This window comes from Anabas testudineus, chromosome 4 (genome assembly GCF_900324465.2).
Source record: "Anabas testudineus chromosome 4, fAnaTes1.2, whole genome shotgun sequence".
Taxonomy (NCBI): domain Eukaryota; kingdom Metazoa; phylum Chordata; class Actinopteri; order Anabantiformes; family Anabantidae; genus Anabas; species Anabas testudineus.
Window position 1 is genome coordinate 18,624,415 of NC_046613.1, and position 19,522 is coordinate 18,643,936.

At 38.8% G+C, this 19,522-nt stretch overlaps 1 protein-coding gene across 4 annotated transcripts; it reads left to right on the plus strand.

Moving 5' to 3' along the window:
- The first annotated feature begins 719 nt into the window (after window positions 1-719).
- On the plus strand, window positions 720-19,419 carry mllt1a (MLLT1 super elongation complex subunit a). 4 transcript variants are annotated; one of them, XM_026345685.1, is made up of 12 exons: window positions 720-856; window positions 6,725-6,905; window positions 7,748-7,830; window positions 9,398-9,541; window positions 10,330-10,455; window positions 12,627-13,280; window positions 14,044-14,134; window positions 14,450-14,561; window positions 16,048-16,147; window positions 16,756-16,833; window positions 17,804-17,875; window positions 18,083-19,419. In XM_026345685.1, exons 1-12 carry the CDS (start codon window positions 845-847, stop codon window positions 18,209-18,211), a joined length of 1,782 nt encoding a protein of 593 aa, XP_026201470.1. In that variant the 5' UTR covers window positions 720-844; the 3' UTR covers window positions 18,212-19,419. The 4 variants fall into 4 exon arrangements, with proteins under 4 accessions (XP_026201470.1, XP_026201472.1, XP_026201471.1 ...); XM_026345687.1 differs by having other exon boundaries at window positions 16,756-16,824; XM_026345686.1 differs by having other exon boundaries at window positions 14,047-14,134.
- The last annotated feature ends 103 nt before the right edge of the window (window positions 19,420-19,522 follow it).

Here is a 19,522-nt window from a genome sequence, read left to right on the forward strand (position 1 = left end):
GATACATAGGTAATGCTTAACAAATGCATGATTTATCAGTTAATGTAGGCATTAATGGTACATGTATCATGAATTCCTGCTGCTCATCATTAACAAATGATCAGCATTTTATTTTATTATAGCAGCTTGAAATTCTGTTAATGATGCATAAATTCATGACACGTTTAGTTAATTAAGAATTAATTAAAAATATAAACAATGTTTAAATATCTGATTATTGCCCCTGCTATTAACAACAAATCGCATAATATACTAAAACCAACAATGACCAATGCATTATACAAGACATGATTTCTGCAAAAACAGAAATATGGAATTGTTCTGCAAAACTGGAGGGCACTTTAAAAAAAAAATAAAAGCCTTTGAGTAATTCCCATCACCGCAAATTTAGCCAACATTAAGTGGCATGAGTAAAACATAATGTTCATTTATTAAGTTTAATGATATTACATTTACCGCAACAACCCATACAATAAAGCCCAGATTAATCAATTAGCATCATGTGCATTTTACAATTGAAACAGAGCTGCGGCCATTGGGACAAATTTGCTGTCACTCGACAAAACCTCCAGCGAATGCTTTAATTGTATTTGTAGGCCGGCTTCTGTCCCGCCCCTCGCCTATTCTGATTGGTTGCCTGCGAGCGTTCTTGAATTCCCTGCTGTGTGATTGGCTGAGCGAGCTTTCTGTTTTGGTCGCCTGCCAGCAGCCGTCTGGAAGGGGAGGGGAGCCGTCTGCCTTCCGCTTCTGGGCTGGATTGACACACAATGAGGAGCACGGGCTGGGGAGACGGTCCACAAACGCCGCTGTAAATAAATACAACAATCAGTGAGGCCAGAGAAACATGGAGAACCAGGTACTGTGGCTTTTGTGTCTCCTTGCGGAATGTGAACTTTTCACGGTGAAAATGCCAGCAGTGTGCGAGCTGGCAGGTTAGCAATGAATGCTGTGTTCTGCTAGCCAGAAGAAAAAAAAAAAAGCTCCTGCTGCTAATGAACTCGTAGTTGTTTGGCTCTGGAGCTATGCTAGCTGGGCACTCATACATCGGTATTTACCGCTAGCTAGCTTCGGTCTCCCACAGCATTGAGCCCGGCTGTGTAGCCGTAGCCACAAGCAGACACACAAAGAGCCTCCCAGCTGATGTTTAATGTGCCGTGTTTTGTTGAAAAGCACATGCACACAATGAAACCCCACGAAGGGCAATTTGAATCGAGGTTTTGTGTGGCTAAGCTAAGCTAGTCTACCCACAGGAGAGTGTCGGCCGTTGGCTAAAGGCTAAGGAGCCGCTTCAAGGCGCCGGGGAAAAAAGATTTGTCCTCTCCAGGTTTGGCTGGAGAGGAGGGTGGTGTCTCCACTGCCAGCGGCCTGAAATCTTCACACACAGGGCTAATAAAAAAAAAAAAGACAAAAACCATACGACTTCTCTAACGTCTGTGCATCATTTGCAAGCAGTCGGTTAATGTTTAATTCTGCCCACACTCATGATTGTGGAGTGAAATGCATGTAGCATGGTGGAAAAGCTGACAAATTCTCTGTGTGGCAAACGTTGGGTGAACATGAGCCCAGTCATGGTGACCACCCTTGTTGTGCTTGATCATTATAAAGGGAAAAAAAAAATCTCTATATATATATAAAACATAATTTCAAGGACTGGTCTGTGCAGCCTTTGATCTTGCAAAAGATCATTCACTGCTCTTGCATGTTTTATACTATGACTTTGCACAGTTAAAATTTATGTCATCTTAAAAAGCTGCATAATTTATTTAGCAGAAAACAGAAAAGTGGGTAAACAAATTACACATCTGCTTGAAAATGGGTTACTTTGTAAATACCTGAGGTTATTCAGGACTATATTTCAGATGGTTAGGCCACACACACCCATGGAAAGTGGCTGAGCCACTTTCTTGGAACTAGTCCCCATTCAGTGTTGGTTCCTTTGAAGTTTTAACTAGATCTGTGAATGTGCATCCAGAGGAAGTCGTCTGCTATGAACTAAAAGGGTAGTGCAATTGAACTTCTCTATGAATGTTACCTATATTGCATGTAAAAGATCTGCAGAAGGTTTTTTATTCTTATTACACAAACATGCACAGTTTCCAGGTTATTGGTGTCTAATGCATCATCCGTCAAATAAAGCCTATATCTTCATGAAGATTACATTGTTTAGTTCAAGGAGCTTTAGCGATTTAGAGGCTGTAGTTCTGCTGCTGTTGGGTTGTACTTCTTTGTAGTACATGTGTTAATATTGTGTAAACCCTAAACTTAATATAGCCTATTAATTACAATCTTCATGAAATGAAGCTTTATTATAGGTGTATTTAATAAACTTGTGAGTCTCATCAATCCACAATGTAGAGAAGTGAAGTCTGTAAATGTTTTATTTGAATGTATTTATTGCACATTAGAGCATCATGACACAGCTGGAAAACATCTTCATAAGCCAAACTGCTTTATGTGTGGACAGTGAAGTAGGGTTATGACTTTGTCTGTCATTGCTGAGATCTTTGTGTATGAACAACATTGGTGGTCATGAAGCTTGTCCCTATCCCCATGTGCTCTATTTCCAACACTCAATGTTTTCCTAGGTGCTGCACATAGACTATTTATGACTCTCCTGGGGGTCTCCATTTTTCAGTAAAACTATTTCACCTCTCTTTGCGTTATCTAGATATTTAAGATTTGACGAAGGGCTAAGCTGGAACCTACAGCTTCATCACAACAGAACTGTTGTCGTGGTTGTTTGTGTGTGTCCTCTTTTAGGGGAAAGTCTGACTTTTTATTTCAGTAATTTATTAGCTGGAAGAGATTAAACATGGTCATAAGGGGTGTTATTTACATGGCAGCTGGGAGTTCATTGTTTTCATAGGAGCCAGTGTGTCTGCCAAAATTTGTATTTCCCTTCAATTGCAGAACTGTGTATGAGAAAGAAAGGGGGGGTATGTACGCATCATCTCAATGTTAGTGAGTGTTTTTTGTTTTGTTTTTATATTCCCTGCATTGCCTTTAGTCAAGGATGACTAAATACATCTGTGGCCACAAGTCAATTCTGTCCATTAGGTGCTGGTGGAACTTGATGACAGAAACCATTCAGCCAGTTTGACATAGTTCAATTAATTTTGATCTCTCTTCAGAGTTGTTTTGTTCTAATTTGCTCAGCCTCTTATTGCCTCCACGGGTGTTAATGGCAGTTTATGTTTCAGACCTTTCTGACACCCTGCTTTGTTTCATATTTTAAACAGTTTGACACAATAAATTTCCAGTCGCTACTCACTAGTGTTTTTCTCTATATATTTTCTAGTGACAGTATAGCTGCATGATGATGCATTTCCATGCACACACAATAAGCATGCTGAAATGCAAAGCCAAATGATACAATGCCAAGACAAACTGTTGACAAGGACGTATTTAGGTGAATGATAAGAAGATGGATCACCGTTATCGCTCTAAAGGAAATATCCCACCGAGTTTGTATTTTTAGCTACTCACCTAGTTTAGTTTAGTATTTCTTAATGTTTAGACTTTTTTTTTTTCAATAATAATTCAAATAATAATCAAAAGTCTATAATTCAGTTTTTTTTATATAGTGCCCAATCACAACAAGAGTTATATCAAGGCACTTTACAGTTTAAGATTAAAGACCTTTCTAAATATAGTATTTTCTATAATTTCATTACTCATGTAATCAATAAGTGGCAGATGAGTCTATATTAAAAAGTACTTTTTACATTAGTGTATTCACAGAAAATTAGTGCAAGAAGTTTGATGCTTTTTTTTTTTTTTTTGTCGAAATGCTAAACACGTCCTTTCTCCAGTTTTAAAATGTAAACGTTAGCCTTTTATCTTGGTTTTAGATTAGTGTAAAGTTAAATTTGTCAAGACATCACCTTTTTACACAATAGTTTTGATATTTTACAAATCTTTTGGTTATTTGTAAAATATATTAGACACATTTGAGTTTATTGTTGTTATTAATTAATAGATGCAAAGAAATTTATTAATCCAGGGGGGAAATGGCTTTCTTCTATTGTTTTCCTCTTTAGCTCATTATCGCCCTGAGTTTTATGTTGTCCTTATCACATTCCTGAATTTGTGGACTCCTCCGAGGGAGGTGGTGTTGATGGTTGGAGAGACTTCACGGCTGCTTACTTTGGGTGTGGTGGAGTCTGGAGTTTAAGGGCATTACTGGCACAGAATAACCGGGCAGAGTGCCAGGGTGGGTGTGTGTGTGTGTGAGAGGGAGAGAGAGAGAGAACTGGAGAATGGCAGACCAGCTCATCTCCGTCCTGTCCCCTTTAATCCCCCCACTCAGTCCCAGCTCACGAGCTGCTTAGTGCCAGGGCCAAATCCCCACATTCTTCAGTCCTTCCCTGGCCATAAAGTGCCTCTGTCCCCTCTCGTCACCCACTCACCCCTTATTCCCTTCTGTACTCCATAGTCTCCTCATTTTCCATTGCAATCACCACCGCTGCACCAGCACGCTGTCATTTCATCTCATTGCTGTTATTGTTCCTATCAGAGAGAGGTCGCTCAGCGATGTGCCCCTCTTCTGGACAAACCTTTTGAGATCTGTCGGCTCAGGCAGTGATTACTCCCATTCCCGACACCGGTGCAGCTTTTTGATTGTTCAGGCCAAATGTTTGGCCTCTCCTCTTCAGTTAACTTAAGTCCGCACACTCAAATTAGAGATTAAGGGCTTTGTTCAAGGTGGATTCAGAAACCAATTAATGATAGCCTAGTGGATTAATCTTACTACACGTTTTGCTTGTGTTCTAGGGTATCTGCAGGTCTGATTTAGGTTTCTTGTGCAAGAAAGCCAAAGCCGACTGTATAAATACTATTAACCCTTGTTTCCAGAAGTCTTATTTATTATTATTGTTTATTAATATTGTTAATCCATTCACTCATCCATCTGTTTTCTCCTGCTGGTCCAGCTCCAGGTCACTTTTAATAATTGATTATACTACTCTGAATATGCCATGAAAGGAAAAATCTAAAACTGTCATATTTTATTTATATTTTTATTCTTTGGGCAATTTGACAGTTACTAAATTGTATTATGTGGTTTTAAAGGTTTTAAAGTTAACTTTGTGAACCTTGGAGAAACGCTGTTTGTATTTCAGAAGCAGCCTCAGCTACAACATGTTTCTTCAGGTGTAATTTGTCACTGCCAAAGACAAGGATTCATTATCAATTCAGACTATTTAACATCCGAAACAGTGAATGTGGCCTCTTCAGGTGTATCAGGCCAGGTTAATCTAGAACATAGCATCACCTTTAGTAAGCGTATCACATGTCTTGTACTTTTCAGTCCTACTCTACAGCATAGATGCAACTAACAATTATTTATATCCATCTACCAAATGTGTCAGAAGATAATAAAGCAGCATGTTTATTTATATAGCACATTGTAAGATCTGATGAATGTTGTCAAATGAAAAGCAGTTTCCCAGAGTTCAAGGTAACATCCGTAAAATGTCCAACTAACCAGATATTCAGTTTATTATCTAGGAAATCAGATATTGTACACTACTCTTCAGAAGTTCGGGGTCACTTAGACATGTCCTTGTTTTCCATTAAAATCTACATGATTTCAGCTTTGTTAACATAATAGTTTGTAATAATCGGTTTGCCTTTTAAACTTATAAACTGACTAATACTACTAATATTACTAATGGTAATATTATCTGATAATGGGCCTCTCTATCCTCTCTGATTTAGATATTCAAATTTTTTTCAATATTCTTTCCAAGCAAAGCTTTTCAGCTCAGTGGTCCCTCAATGTTGGAACAAGCTACCTCACTGTTACTCAGTAGCCTCACTTTTAAAATGTGAAAATATGGCTCCAAAATAAGACTCCACATCTTAATAACTTAAAAAAATCTTTTCCCATGTTTGGTTCTAATCTCTCACAAAACATTTCTTCTCACGGCACTTTGCTTTAGATGTCTCCTGAGATTTGTTGCTTGCTTTGTACTTAAGTTGTTTTGGATAAAATGGATTTGATGCAACTTCAGAAATTAAAGTGTGCTATTTTCATGTATATATTTTCCATGTGAGTACAGAAATCAATTCAGAGTTTAACAGAGCTAAAACAAAATTGAGTAAGGATTTGATTCTGCAAGCTTGTTGATAATTGATTAATTAAATCATTTGTGAAGCAGAACATTAGTTTCGGCTTCATCTTTGAGTTCAGGAAAAGAATTGGACAAAATAAGTAACCTGAAAATGAGATCTAAGATTTTAGGGAATTGTGAAATCTTGTGATTTCTCTCTATTTTTTTGACATTTTATGAACTAGTTAATTTTATCAATTTAGAAATAATAAGAGGTAAATAAATCTTCTTTATCTTTTTTTTATTTCATAATCTGCAGCTATTGTGATTTCATTTCCAACATCAGTTAGATTTAAAATGTTGATGTCTTGCAGATAAGATAGATATAAATTTAAAAGGGAAAAAATAGTATAGTAAAACACTCATCTGAAGCAGAAAAAACGCTCAAGATTTAACCTTTGTCTGCTCACCACAGTGTGTAGATAACAGCAGACAAATGTTCTGCTTCTACTTCATTAACCATTTCTTTATCTGATTAAACCGGTTTTTATCTCATCCTGCCTTTGTAGTTCACCGTTTACTAATATTCCCCTTATGCATATACTCCTACACTCACAGGCCTTGTGTAGTAAGATACCGTTTTTGACACTTGGCTTCTTGTCTCTTTTTAGTGCACAGTGCAGGTGAAGCTTGAGCTGGGTCACAGAGCTCAGCTAAGGAAGAAAGTGACATCAGAAGGCTTCACCCACGACTGGATGGTGTTTGTCCGAGGGCCAGAGACCGGCGACATCCAGCACTTTGTTGAGAAGGTTGTCTTCCGCCTGCATGAGAGCTTCCCCAAACCCAAGAGAGGTAATGACAGAGATATTTGACACACAGATGCAATTAGTTTGTACTAATAAAGAGTCTTTTATATAGTTTTCACACAATATGAAATTTATAATCAGGTATGATTGATTGTGATAATTAGCTGTAAGAAAAACAGCCAATTATCACATTTGTGAAGCATTAATCTTAGCTTATTATCTGAGTTGTTGCCAATAAATGTTATGGCAATCAGCTATTCAGTTAACTCACTAATTGTGCAAATGAAATTCAAAGTTTCACATTGATTGTCTAAAATGATCAGAGGTTAAAGTGAGTATTGGCTGCAGAGAAAGTCCTTTTCATTATATAAAAGATTCATTGAAATATCAATATAATACTTGTAACCATTATGATAATGCACTATAAAGTTTGAGAGGTTTAGTTAATGAAATGATCAGATCTTTTAAATCAATTTTTAGATCCTTGCCTGAACCACCCGTCTTTCATTTTAGTTCATTACTGGATGGAACAAACACACAGTTCCATCACAGCTTAGTAGTAATTAGAGGTTATTTATACATAGTGCTTAGTGTTGGGTGGAGGTCAGGATTAAACTTTGTTTATATCTAGTATCTAATACTTGTCTGCCTGCCTAGAGATGGCAGATTGGAATAAGATTTATTAGTAAATAGTAGCATAATAATAGGAATTATTTAAATCAAATTTCTAACTTCTCTTTGTATGAGACTGATGTATTTTGTGTGTGATCTGTGATGTGATAAACTAATTGGTTTGACTATACATTAACTCTACTAATATTATAGTGTGTGATGCTCCTGATACTGATTATCAAAGTGTAATATCACTGAAACATCTTTTGTCTACAGTATGCAAGGAGCCTCCATACAAAGTTGAGGAGTCGGGCTACGCAGGCTTCCTGATGCCTATTGAGGTTTATTTCAAGAACAAAGTAAGAGTGACTGGATACTGATAATAAACTGTATTGTGTTGATAGGTTTATTTTTGTAGATACTGAACTAATATAAAGTATTTGTACTTTGTGGAACAATATTTTGGAAATCTCATAGTGTGTGAATCGTTATAAATCTTTACACTTCAGTATAGTCTGAGTTTGTGAATTGATTTTTGAAATATTGTGAAAAATTTAGGGAAACTTAAATTAGTAGAATATTTGTGGTTGGTGCTGAACTGCGCTGAAATTAGAAATAATTGAAGGAGAATGAATGAGAGCCCTGTTTGGATGGGAACCGGGAGAGGATTGGGAATTAACTATTACCTGTGCTCCTCAGTAGTTTAGCTCATTGTTCCAGATGGCATTTTAACCAAGTTCCTGTCTGTAACTGCCTTTACGGCAGTCCCTTTGATAAGCTGTTACATGGCTTTGCATTGGCGACAGGTGACCCAAAAGCTTGTTTTCACACTGAGCAGTAGAAGGAGAAGCAGCTGAATTACTAAAGGATTAGCGCATTTACTAAAATCCACTCCACTTGTGATTGTTACCAGTAGATCAATTATTGGATAGTATTAAAATCACAGGGACGAATCAGCCCAGCTCCATTAGAGAAATAAAAGTGATCGTTACAGAATCGTGATCGTATGAAGAAATCTGTTTTTTTTACAGCATGAATTGACTCAATATAAACAAATTCATTCTTTTACTCAGTTAAAAAAACTCACTTTTGCTTTCACTGGATGTGTCTGCAATCAGGTTACTGCTCATAAGCTGGAATAATCAGATTGCTTTAGTGCAAAGCAAACGCAGTGATGAATCAGAAGCTTTGTGAATGGTTTCACACTACATAGCTTTCGATTTAAAGGCTTAAGTAGGTTAGACACTTGGTCTTATATATCAACTCAGCCCATCAGAATACCTGATTACATTAGTAAAAAAATGTCTTTGATGTAGAGACCTTAAATGAGCACACACTATTATACCGGCACCTTTAAGTCTACTTTAGTCATTAAAATGAATAATGAAAGAAGAGCCACTTTCTCCTTTGAGGTATGTGCACATTACTGAATCATTGTCTCCTACAAGTCTTCACAATATTGGACCTTTGGACTGGCTCCAAAAATGTTACATCCTGCAATTAACTTGAGCACAATGGACAAATCTGTCTAGGAGAGCTAGGAAATATTTGAAGGGAAGCACGAGGAGTGTAAATATGAGCAACCATTAATCCATGCCCTGATTTACAGGAAGTCATTTTTGTTTATAAAATCTCTCAGTAGCATCTTAATGCATTTTCCTCAACTTTAATTGTCCCACTCTCTGCAAATCAACACCTTCACCCAGGAATGTCTTATCAATGTGTTGACTCCAGTTTTTTTTTTTTTTTTATAACTAAGGTGATAGTTAATTTGTTCAGCATTTATCTTTTGTTATGCAATTTGTAGGTTTTAAGAGATTAATGCATCTAGGGCAGTAATATAGAAAGTCAAACAAATGATTTTACATTATGTTAAAAAACTCACTGTTTACCTTCATAAAACTCTGCCCTTTTGTCTTGAATCAGGAGGAGCCAAAAAAGGTGTGTTTCAACTATGACCTGTTCCTTAACTTGGAGGGCAACCCCCCTGTCAACCATCTACGCTGTGAGAAGCTCACCTTCAACAACCCCACCAAAGAATTCAGGAGAAAGCTGATCAAAGCTGGAGGGGTGAGGCTGCTTGACACACTGGCTGCTTGCCAGGTTGACTGGACTGATGACTGAACAACTGAGTATAGTCAATTGATACTGTAGTTAGCATGTAACATATTATATGATAAAACAGTGAGAACAGACACTGCTTTTCTAGGTGTTATACCTGATTCCTTACACACAGGTTTCATTTTCGAACAATCAAGGTTGTGTCTGTAGAGGAATTCAAGTTTCCATATTGTCATACTAGCTTAATTGTTTCCATTTTCACAGGGCTTGCTTGTGTCTTACAAACATCACTGTAGTGCCTTTGAGCAGGGTCCTTAACCCAGATGCCTCTATTCGACCTTTTCAGTAGCCAGCAGGTTGTTTTGTTGAAAACAAGCTTGAGAAGCTAGTGTGGCTGTCCCTCTCAGTTCGCCTCTGATGATCATCCTCTCGTGAATACTGTGCCTCAGACAAATGCAGCTCTATGGATCATCGCATCAAACAATCTCTTCTTATGCTTTACACTGTGCCAGATATTGGAACACTGGTAGTGTTACTTCACACAGAAGCACAGGGCTCTCACTCTTAATGTAATGATCATACAGTTAGTTTGTATTTGTTTTGTTTTTTTGGCTTTTTAAGATAATTTATGGCTCATCCAACACCGTCTTTAGATAAAAATAATGAGACTTATTAAGGGTTCCAGTTTCCAGTTCTATAAAATACCCTATCCTCACTAATACAGTGCGTATAATGTATGGCTGTGGCTTTTAAAGATGACATAAGAGTCTCCTTAACTCTTGTTTCTTTTACTTCAGGTACTGGTGGTTCCAGAGGGGGCTGAAGCCGTGTCTAGGCCCAGTCCAGACTACCCAATACTCCCCACCATCCCCCTCTCTGCCTTCTCAGACCCCAAGAAGACCAAGACCTCTCATGTGTCAAAGGTTGGTAACACTGCTTACAAAAAATATCATCTTACTAGGGCTGCTCAGGTTTCTCTACACAACTCCATTGATCATTCAAGTTTTAATGATTTTTTTTTTTTACAGAATACAGAGGTAGATCTTTAAATGAACATTGTATTTCTTAACAAAATCATCAAATCAGTTTTCAGAGCAGGCTGACTAAGGCTCCTAATTGTTGCCAGCTGTGTTTGAGCATCTGTATGCATGTATGCAGAATTACTCAGCCTGTCTATCTGCCAGGAAAGGGAACATATCAGGAGAAAACCAGCAAAATGATCCCCTTACATTCAGTGTTGCCACTGTTATACTATCAGCCCTTCACTGTGCAGTTCTTTGTCGATAAGATTTGCTTCTGTTACAAAACTTGTAAAAACATCTACATTTGTGACCAACTTCAAGCGAAGCTGATGATAAATTGGTATATATCTTGTTGAAAATTTCCCCTACACGTAAAATTAGAAATACATGTTTCATACCAGAGGGGAAGTGTTGAACTTGAGGCAGATAGAGGACTATGTTTCATCCAGCTGTGTCCATCTGCTGACATAGAAAAACAGTGAGAGCATGAGAGCTAACTCCGAAGACACACACACACTTTCTCAAATCTTCGACTTTGTATCACATTTCTTTACAGTGACTGGATTTAATAACGTCTCTATGTAAATATCAAGTTAAATAGTGTCAGTTTGAAAACCTGTAAAACAGTTTGCTGATATATGAACGGACATTGTGGAAACATCATCCACTCCCTGAATCTCTGTGCCAGAGAACTCTGTTACAAACCGCTCCTGTGGCTCAGTGGTGAGTTTGTTTACACATTTTTACAACAAAAGATGACTATCTACTGCCGGCACCTTCCCTAAGGAACAGGAACCCTTTGGGGAACTCGATTCAGCTGCCTGTGTTTCCACCTGAAGCTCCAGGCTCTAAACGAGATTCTGTGTAAATAGTTTTAGCCCTCAGAAAAGTCAGGGCTCAGGGCATGGTAGTACTCTTTGCAGCAGCCTTTAGGCTGCTGTGCTGATTAGTGAAACAAGCTACTGATTGTCACAGCATTGTTGTACACCTGGAAGATTTAAAGGTCAGGCTTTCTCTGCAGTTTTTCAGTTATTAGGATGGAGCAGCCATAACCTATTCTGGACTGTCTCCTCACTATATAAGAGACGTGTCAGATGGATTGCTAAAGCTGTTTTCACATGTGCACTGCGGACTGTGTCTGGAGAGTCAGGTCCAGACATTGAGCGGGGTTGTGTATTCACACATGCACCACACAGCAGGAGAAAGGACAGGTGACCTGCATTGTCACTTGGGGAAATAGATTGTTTGGTTTTGGAGAGGAGCATGCAGCATGAAGGAACAGTGTGACACACAGAAAGTACACCACGGAAGTCACAGTGTTTTGTTTACAGCACATCGAAGTAGAGCCAGTTACATGGTTAGAAGTGTTGTCTTATGTAACCCCAGTTTCCTGAAGGAGGGAAGCACAATACAACAACTGAAAGCATGGTAAATTCTCCCTATAGTTAATAGTTTTGTACTGAGCAGTCGCTGTGATTAAACCAGACTGTGACTAGCTGTATTCACACAAAGGTTCGCACAGACATTAAACAGACTTTGTACTAGGGGACTTGTAGGATAAAGTCCAGGTAATATGACTGAAATGCAAAATTGGCAAACAATCAGTCAAGACTGGTGACATATGGTAAATAAATATAAATATGGTCTTGTGTGGTCACACAAGACCATATAGCATAGTAAGAGATTTTATAACTAATAGAATATCGATGGTGTGAATGGTAACAGTCATGCTTTTCATATGTCACAAGGCCTATATGCTTTTACCAGGGCTTTGTTCATGCTGTAAAGCACAGATGTGCTGTTAAAATGTTATCTGGTGCAGTTCCTAGTTGTTAGTTTTGGGGAAATTAAAGTTCCTGGAACTTTTGGTGGTAATGCACCTTCATTTTAAATTTGCTTACTCTCTAATGTAAATGTCATATGTAAATTCAGCCAGCTTACTCCAAATCCGGCCTTTACCTGCAAAAATGAGATTCCACTTTTGTCTTGTTATTGCACAAGCACTTTAGTTTATTTTGCTCCTTTTTTATTACCTTTTCATTCACGTTAATGCTGTTGTTTTGTCTTGCCAGGAACCCAGCAAAGAAGGAAGTAGTGGCAGCAGCAAAGCACCCAAACCGCACAAGTTGACCAAGGAGCATCGTGAGCGTCCCCGAAAAGACTCTGAGAGCAAAGCCACGTCGAAAGGAGACAATGACAGAGACGGAAGCAGCAAGAGTGGCCGCGACCCTTCCTCGTCTTCATCATCGTCTTCAAAAAAGCCGTCAGAGATCAAAGTGAAAGATGAAGTAAAGGTTCTACCCAAGGCTGCCTTCAAGGAGCCTAAACTCACTCTGAAGGATTCAAAGATGGAAGGCATGTCCCCGAAAGGAGGGGGGGCTGGCAGCGGAGGGGGTGGTGGGGGAGGAGGCGGGGGCGGGCAGGCAGAGCCAAAAGCTCCAGGGAAACGACCCTCTACTGTGGAGTCTCCAAAACCCAGTGCAAAGAAGCAGAAGAAGGGCAGCTCTGAGGGGCCGAAGGGGCCAGCCAGCGGCACCTTTACAGGGGCTTCTCCTCGTGTCTCCTCCACAACTGCAGCTAGCCAGCCATACGCAGAGAAGAAACCCCCGAAGGAAAAAGGTCGTTGGGCTAAAGGCAAAAATGACACACAGGAGGTGAAGGAACCCAAGAAGTTTCCAGAGTCAGAGGAGTCGAACTCAGAGGACGAAGCATCTTCAAAGTCAGAGGTACGAGTAGATGCAAGACTTTACTTATTTGTTTCCAACTTTCATTAAAATGGGGACACCTTTTAAAAAGTATTTCAAAAGTTCTGTAATTATTATATTTTATCCAGGGCTACAGATAATTATTATTGCTCAATCTTCCTTTTTTCTGATTGATTGCTCAGTTTATTTGATTTCTGTTACAGTTACGTATAATCCAAGGTGATCTCTTTAAGACTAAGTCTATGAAGATGTTCAGTCATCCATCCTGTTATCTAAAGGTGATGTTCAGTGGCAACTGGACTTTAAGCTGAAGAGGTTTTACCTCTGATCCGAGAAGCTTCATTAGTTCTGACTGACTGGCTGGAGTAGCAGGCTTTAGTCATTATGTTGCTGTAACTTTGATGGTCACCCATAGGTTAATATTATAATTATAATTATAATATTAATAATGGGCAATAATTATTATTCTATCAACTAATAATTCTAGCTACAGTTTTATGTTATTCTTGTTCATTTGTATTTTTAGCCCTTTTTTACACTTGCATTTACAGAAAGATAAGAATGTTTTCCTTTTTTCTGATTGGATGTAATTTCGTTTCAAATATTGTTTATTTCTCAAAAGCAGAGTCAGAGAAAAAAGCCAGTTCTCCAGAGATCACAAACGGCACAAGAATTACTTCTTATGTTGAACTTTAACTTGAGACTAACTTCCTCCCTGTCTGTCCGTTTCATATCTTTGCTCTCTTGGACACTTCTCTTCCACCTCTTCCACCTCTTCCTACAGCAGTCGGCTCCTTCCAGTCCTTCAAACTCCAGTTCCAGTTCTGACTCTAGTTCAGACTCAGACTTTGAACCAGGACAGAAACAAGGACAAGGTACAGTTCTTTCATCTAGTTTTCATTAGAGAGATTATTTTGGAGGATTTGGGTCTGTCTGCAGTTTTTATAAAAGCCAATTAGACATGTGATTATGTGTGTATATATGTAGCAGAGAAACCAGCATTCTACAGGAGAAATACTGGGGAAATGAGGTTTCTCTGATTCTCTACCCGAATCACGTTTTTTTGTTTACACGACAGTTAAGAAACCAACGTGTTGGGTGTTTGTCACTGTCAGTGTGCCTGTATCTGATAAAGAATGGTTTTAAATCTTTGATGTTTATTAGTTCGTGTGTTTTGTCGTCTCTCTCAGGCCCCTTACGATCCATGGTGGAGGAGATTCAGTCAGAAGAGTCGGACGATGACGACAGCAGCTCAGAGGAGGAGACGCCCATCAAAACCAACCCCCCCAACCGTGACTCTCGGTTAGTCTCTTTAAAGGTTCCTCCACACTGTGTGATCTTTTTTGGGGATATTTCCTAACAAAAGTTCATCATTTAAAAACTGTGGTCTTATTTCACACTGACACATGTTGACAAGATGGAGAACACTGCAAGTTAGAGTAATGCTACTGCAAACTCGCTTTGCATGTTCTTCTCTTTTAAGTTATTTGTTATTCATATAAGTGCCAGCATATTGGTCAAAGCTGGTTTATTGTTTTGTTGTGTTTTCATGACAATGCATATGGATGAATGAGGGATGGATTGATGTTATCATCCAAATTCAGAGCAAAGTTTAAAGGCCTTTTCAGAAAACTGGAAAAGGAAATGTGAACTAATGTAGATCACAGTCCACTGCTGTTATGTGAGTGCTATGAGCTGGGCGCTAGGCACACGCATGTGATGTTTTCATCTGCCACTATTTTTAATTGTTTCAGTAATGCTTCACTTGATGTTCACACTTCATGTACGTCATAGTTTATTTGCTGAATGTTTCCATTGTCTGTGTGTCACATGTTGACTTTATCAGTACAACAGAGTTTCCACTTCAGCCAATCTGATTCACTTTTTTTTATCTTTATTCCATTTTCACTTTCCACAATTTAAATGTTATTAAAGGTGGATGGAAACAGTATATGCTGGCATTATTTTTCCATGTGCAGCAAATCGTACAACTACAATTTTCAGTTTAATGTCAATATACCTCCAAAATGAGTATGCAAACTTTGTGTTCTAGATTTAATTGTACTGTAAAATGCATATTGTCTGTTGTTAATCTTATCAAAAACATGTAATGACAAAGTGAAAACATTTTTGTATGAGTCCAAATGTGTTGATTTAACCTGTCTACAGTATATTATAGAAGCCCTTTTGGCAGCATTTACAGATTTGAGTCTCCTTGGCCTCTTTGCACATTTGCATTTGAGCATTTTATCCCATTCCTCCTCCACAGAAGCTCCAATAGGTTGGATGGGAAGTATCTGTGGACGGCCATCTTCAGGCCTTTCCACAGGTCTCCTTTGGGGTTTAAGTCTGGGCTTTGGCAGCTACTTGCCAATTTTAAATTATATTTACAGAACAGTGTAGTATGGAAAAAGTGAATGTGTCTGAAATCTATCTGAAGCCACTGTACCTCTAAAATGATCACAGACTGACCCAGATTGCTGCCATGATATTATTAGAGCGATCCTGCACACAGTGAACTTGAAATGTGCTCAAACACTCTGTGAGCACATTAACTTTTCTTGAAGGTGTTTTAATTTTAGCCTCCAACCATTAAAAGATAAATGCTAATTAAAAGCAATAACCAGAAATGACTAACATTGTTTCGAGTGGATCATATTGACATCTAATTAATAATAATAAAAACCAGTTCAGTCACATCCAAGTACAAGGCTGAGCATCATGACGATGTCTTCTGTCTTTTGTTTGTGTGTGATTCACCTCTGACCTCACCCTGTCTCCCTGTTAGTCTCAGCCTGGACAGCGAGAGTGACAGCAGTGACGGATCGCACCGCCCCAGTCGAGACCCCGCCCCGCCCCCGCAGAAACACAGCTCCTCTAATAATAAAGTGAGTTACACAAACGTCTCATTTAACTGCCTCCTTTGACTGGACTATTGACAGAGGCTAAAAAAGTTTTACTACAAAAATAAACACTAAAGCTCTGTGTTCATCTCCGGTCATGCTCGTCAACTGTCTGAGTCATAGTGGAACCTGCTGTTTATTGATTCTGCTTTTATTTATTTTAATGGCATTGTGTTTTTCCTGCATACAGTATGTGCATTCTTTAGTGTTTAGCTATCAACCTAATCCTTGGCCAACATGAGCAGGAATTTCCTGAAACATTATGTTGTGGTTTTGTGAGTAAAATGAACAAATGTGTGTTTGAGGATGTCATGTATGAGTAACACTATCAAAACAACATTAACAAACAATCCAAGCCATTAGTTTAGTAAAGGCGGCTCTGTCTGAATTTTAATACGTGGTGTATTGTTATGGCTTTTTTGTGTGACTGCATCTCTATGCAAAGTAGCCTGAAGCAAACCGATATGGAAACTGTAATTGGTGTCCTACATTGCCTCATGGTCTCACATCACCCTCTCTGTTTCTCTTCTTTCCATCCTCGCTTGCTATTATTATTCTTCCCCTCTCCTTTCTCTTGTGATTTTTATCTGCAGGTGCCAGTCAGAAAGAGTCCAGATTCCTCATTTCGCTCAGAGAAGGTGTTGAAGAAGGGATACGACAAGGTAGGAAGGGTAAATCAAACTTTTTATGTTTCAACTCTCTCACGCACAAGTGTATTTGTCAGTGTTAAATGAGTGTATTAATGAATTCAAGATGCATGAATGGCCAGTGAATTGATCCAGATGTGATCCAGGCAGACTCTAGGCTTTGAACCCTCCAAAAGAAACCTGTCCTTTCCTCTTAGTAGAACTGAATGACTCAAGTACTGAAACTCTGGTAAACTGATCCGATGTCAAACTTTCACGTTTAAACATCTGCTAAATCTCACGGAGAAAGAGTCTGTGGACACTTTTAATCCTAAATACAAAGGAAGATGTTTGAGAAAAAAAAAACAAACAAACAAATTAAACTCTTAGTGATGTTGATCTGCCTCGGATTTCCTGGCCCACTGTTCATCATGGTTTATTTGATATCTGTGATCATTTGTTTTGCAATTCACTGATCCGTGGCGCAGTGGAAGCTAAAACAAAAGCTGTGAGCATAATGTTACATAATCATTTGGTGTCACTTAAGTTTCCATATATAGCTCCAAGTAACAAACTTCTATTCAAAATGTGGACAATATATTAAGTCCTTTTACATTATAATACACCTTTTTATATTTTATAAAACTGAAGAACTAGTCCTCATGTTAGTGAGTTTCTCTTTATTTTTGGCACACCTCCACCTCCGTCTTCTCACTCATCCTTCAAATGATGCTGTTCAGATTTAGACATTTAATTTCTAACATTGTCAAAAACAAACAGCTCTTAAACTTTCAGATTGAAATAAAGAACAAGTCATAGACAGTAATCGGTATAAAAACATAGAATTAGGTATAAATTAATACCACATATATGAATGAAAACAAGTACATCATATTTTGTTATAAATTGTGTAACTTCACTTAATGATTGACAGATAAATCTTTAGGTTCTAGTCTTGTCATTAACACTGTACTGAACGTTCACTTTCCTGTTACCTCCCACCAATGCCCTGCAGGCCTACACAGAAGAACTGGTGGACCTCCATCGCAGACTGATGGCTTTAAGAGAGCGTAACGTCCTACAACAGGTGTGTTTAGGCCTGTGTTTTCAGTGGATGCTGTCTAGCGTTTGATGACCATCCTGCCATAATTGGTCTTTAAAACACTGCATTAGAAAATGTTTTCTCCATTTAAGCTAAAATATTGATGATGATGTTTGTATCATTATTAAAATGGTCTGAATTCTGTTGTTCATATGGTAAACAATATAAAAATGATCTCTTATCATCTGTCAGATTGTCAACCTAATCGAGGAGACGGGTCACTTTAACGTAACCAACACCACCTTTGACTTTGACCTCTTTTCACTGGACGAGTCCACTGTCCGTAAACTACAGAGCTACCTGGAAGCGACGGCCACGTGACAGGAAGTGGGAAACGGCGTGTGGACGGCAGCGGTGGAGGTAGACTCGCCAATATATCTCCTCTGTAAGGAGACGGCGAGCAGCTACACCTGTCGCAGCTGCTTTACAGGCCTGACTGAACCATCGAACAACTACCACACAAACAGAAACACACGAACAAACACAAGCACACATGAAGACGCACCACCTTCACATGACGCTGGGGAGGAACCTGGAGGAAGGGGAGGAGGAGGTGTGGAAGAGAGCACTGGAGTAGCTGAGCTCTGTCTACAGTCAGGATTTCCACTACACATCTCTTTTTTTGAGTCTGTGCAGAACTGTGGAATGCACCCCGCACCTCCTCCTTCACTCATATTGCTCCCGCCTTTGCAAAACCCAATACTTCCCCTCCTCCTCCTCCTCCTCCTCTACCTCCCCCTTCACACGCACACTCCTTACTCGGCAGAACACTCCAGTTCCCTTCCCCCTGCTGTCAGCTGGAGCTCATTTCTCTCCCGACATAGTCTCGAGTGGTGTGTGTTGTCTGTGCGCGCCTGTGTGTGTGTGAGCACTGCTGAGGTTTAAGAGGAGATGTTGTCTTTCTGGTTATTCACTTCTCTTTGTTGGTGAAGCTCGAGCACAAACAACAGCCAGTTTCCCCCCCTCCTCCCACACGCTAAACAAATACAGATTCAGGTAACACTTTACTTTTAGTCTAACCCCCTCAATAACATTAATAAACATGAACAAATGGTTAATATCACACTAATATAGTTGTAAGTAGATTTAAGTGTTTATTTGTTTACTGTATTGAACTTGAAGCATAGGGATTACCGGTTTTACGTGTTTTACTCTTTTCAACAATTCCCACACAGAAAGAAAACCAACAGTGAATTACCACATGGTTTAAGGGTGATTAAAAATTTTTAGCTTGCATCATGTGGTTTTAGATTTGGATTATATTTATATGAATGTTATTAAATGTCCCTCTGTCTTCCCTGTATACTATATACTGTATCTCTCTGCTTCTAGCTGAATAACTCCTAAAGATAACATCATGTGGAGGAGGTTAACCAAGACTACAATCTGTGTAGTATGAAGCAGATAGTTAGAAACATTTATATACAAGTGCTCACCAAACTGAAACCATAGGAAGCAAGTTACAAGCCATTTAATCCCTGCCAGTCTCCTCCTGGTTTAGTTTGTCTGTATCAATATTTTCCATTGTTGTTCAAAAACCATTAAAAACACATCAGGGAGACACAGAGCTGCACTGGGCGGCGTGGTTCTTCATTGAAAAATATGTGGCCCAGATATTTGTTAAAAATACAT

Excerpts from the sequence above, each read along its gene's own strand:
- mllt1a (XM_026345685.1), top strand. Across the intron at positions 6,906-7,747 it reads CTTCCCCAAACCCAAGAGAG|TATGCAAGGAGCCTCCATAC; the intron begins GTAATGACAGAG and ends TTTTGTCTACAG. Across the intron at positions 7,831-9,397 it reads AGGTTTATTTCAAGAACAAA|GAGGAGCCAAAAAAGGTGTG; the intron begins GTAAGAGTGACT and ends GTCTTGAATCAG.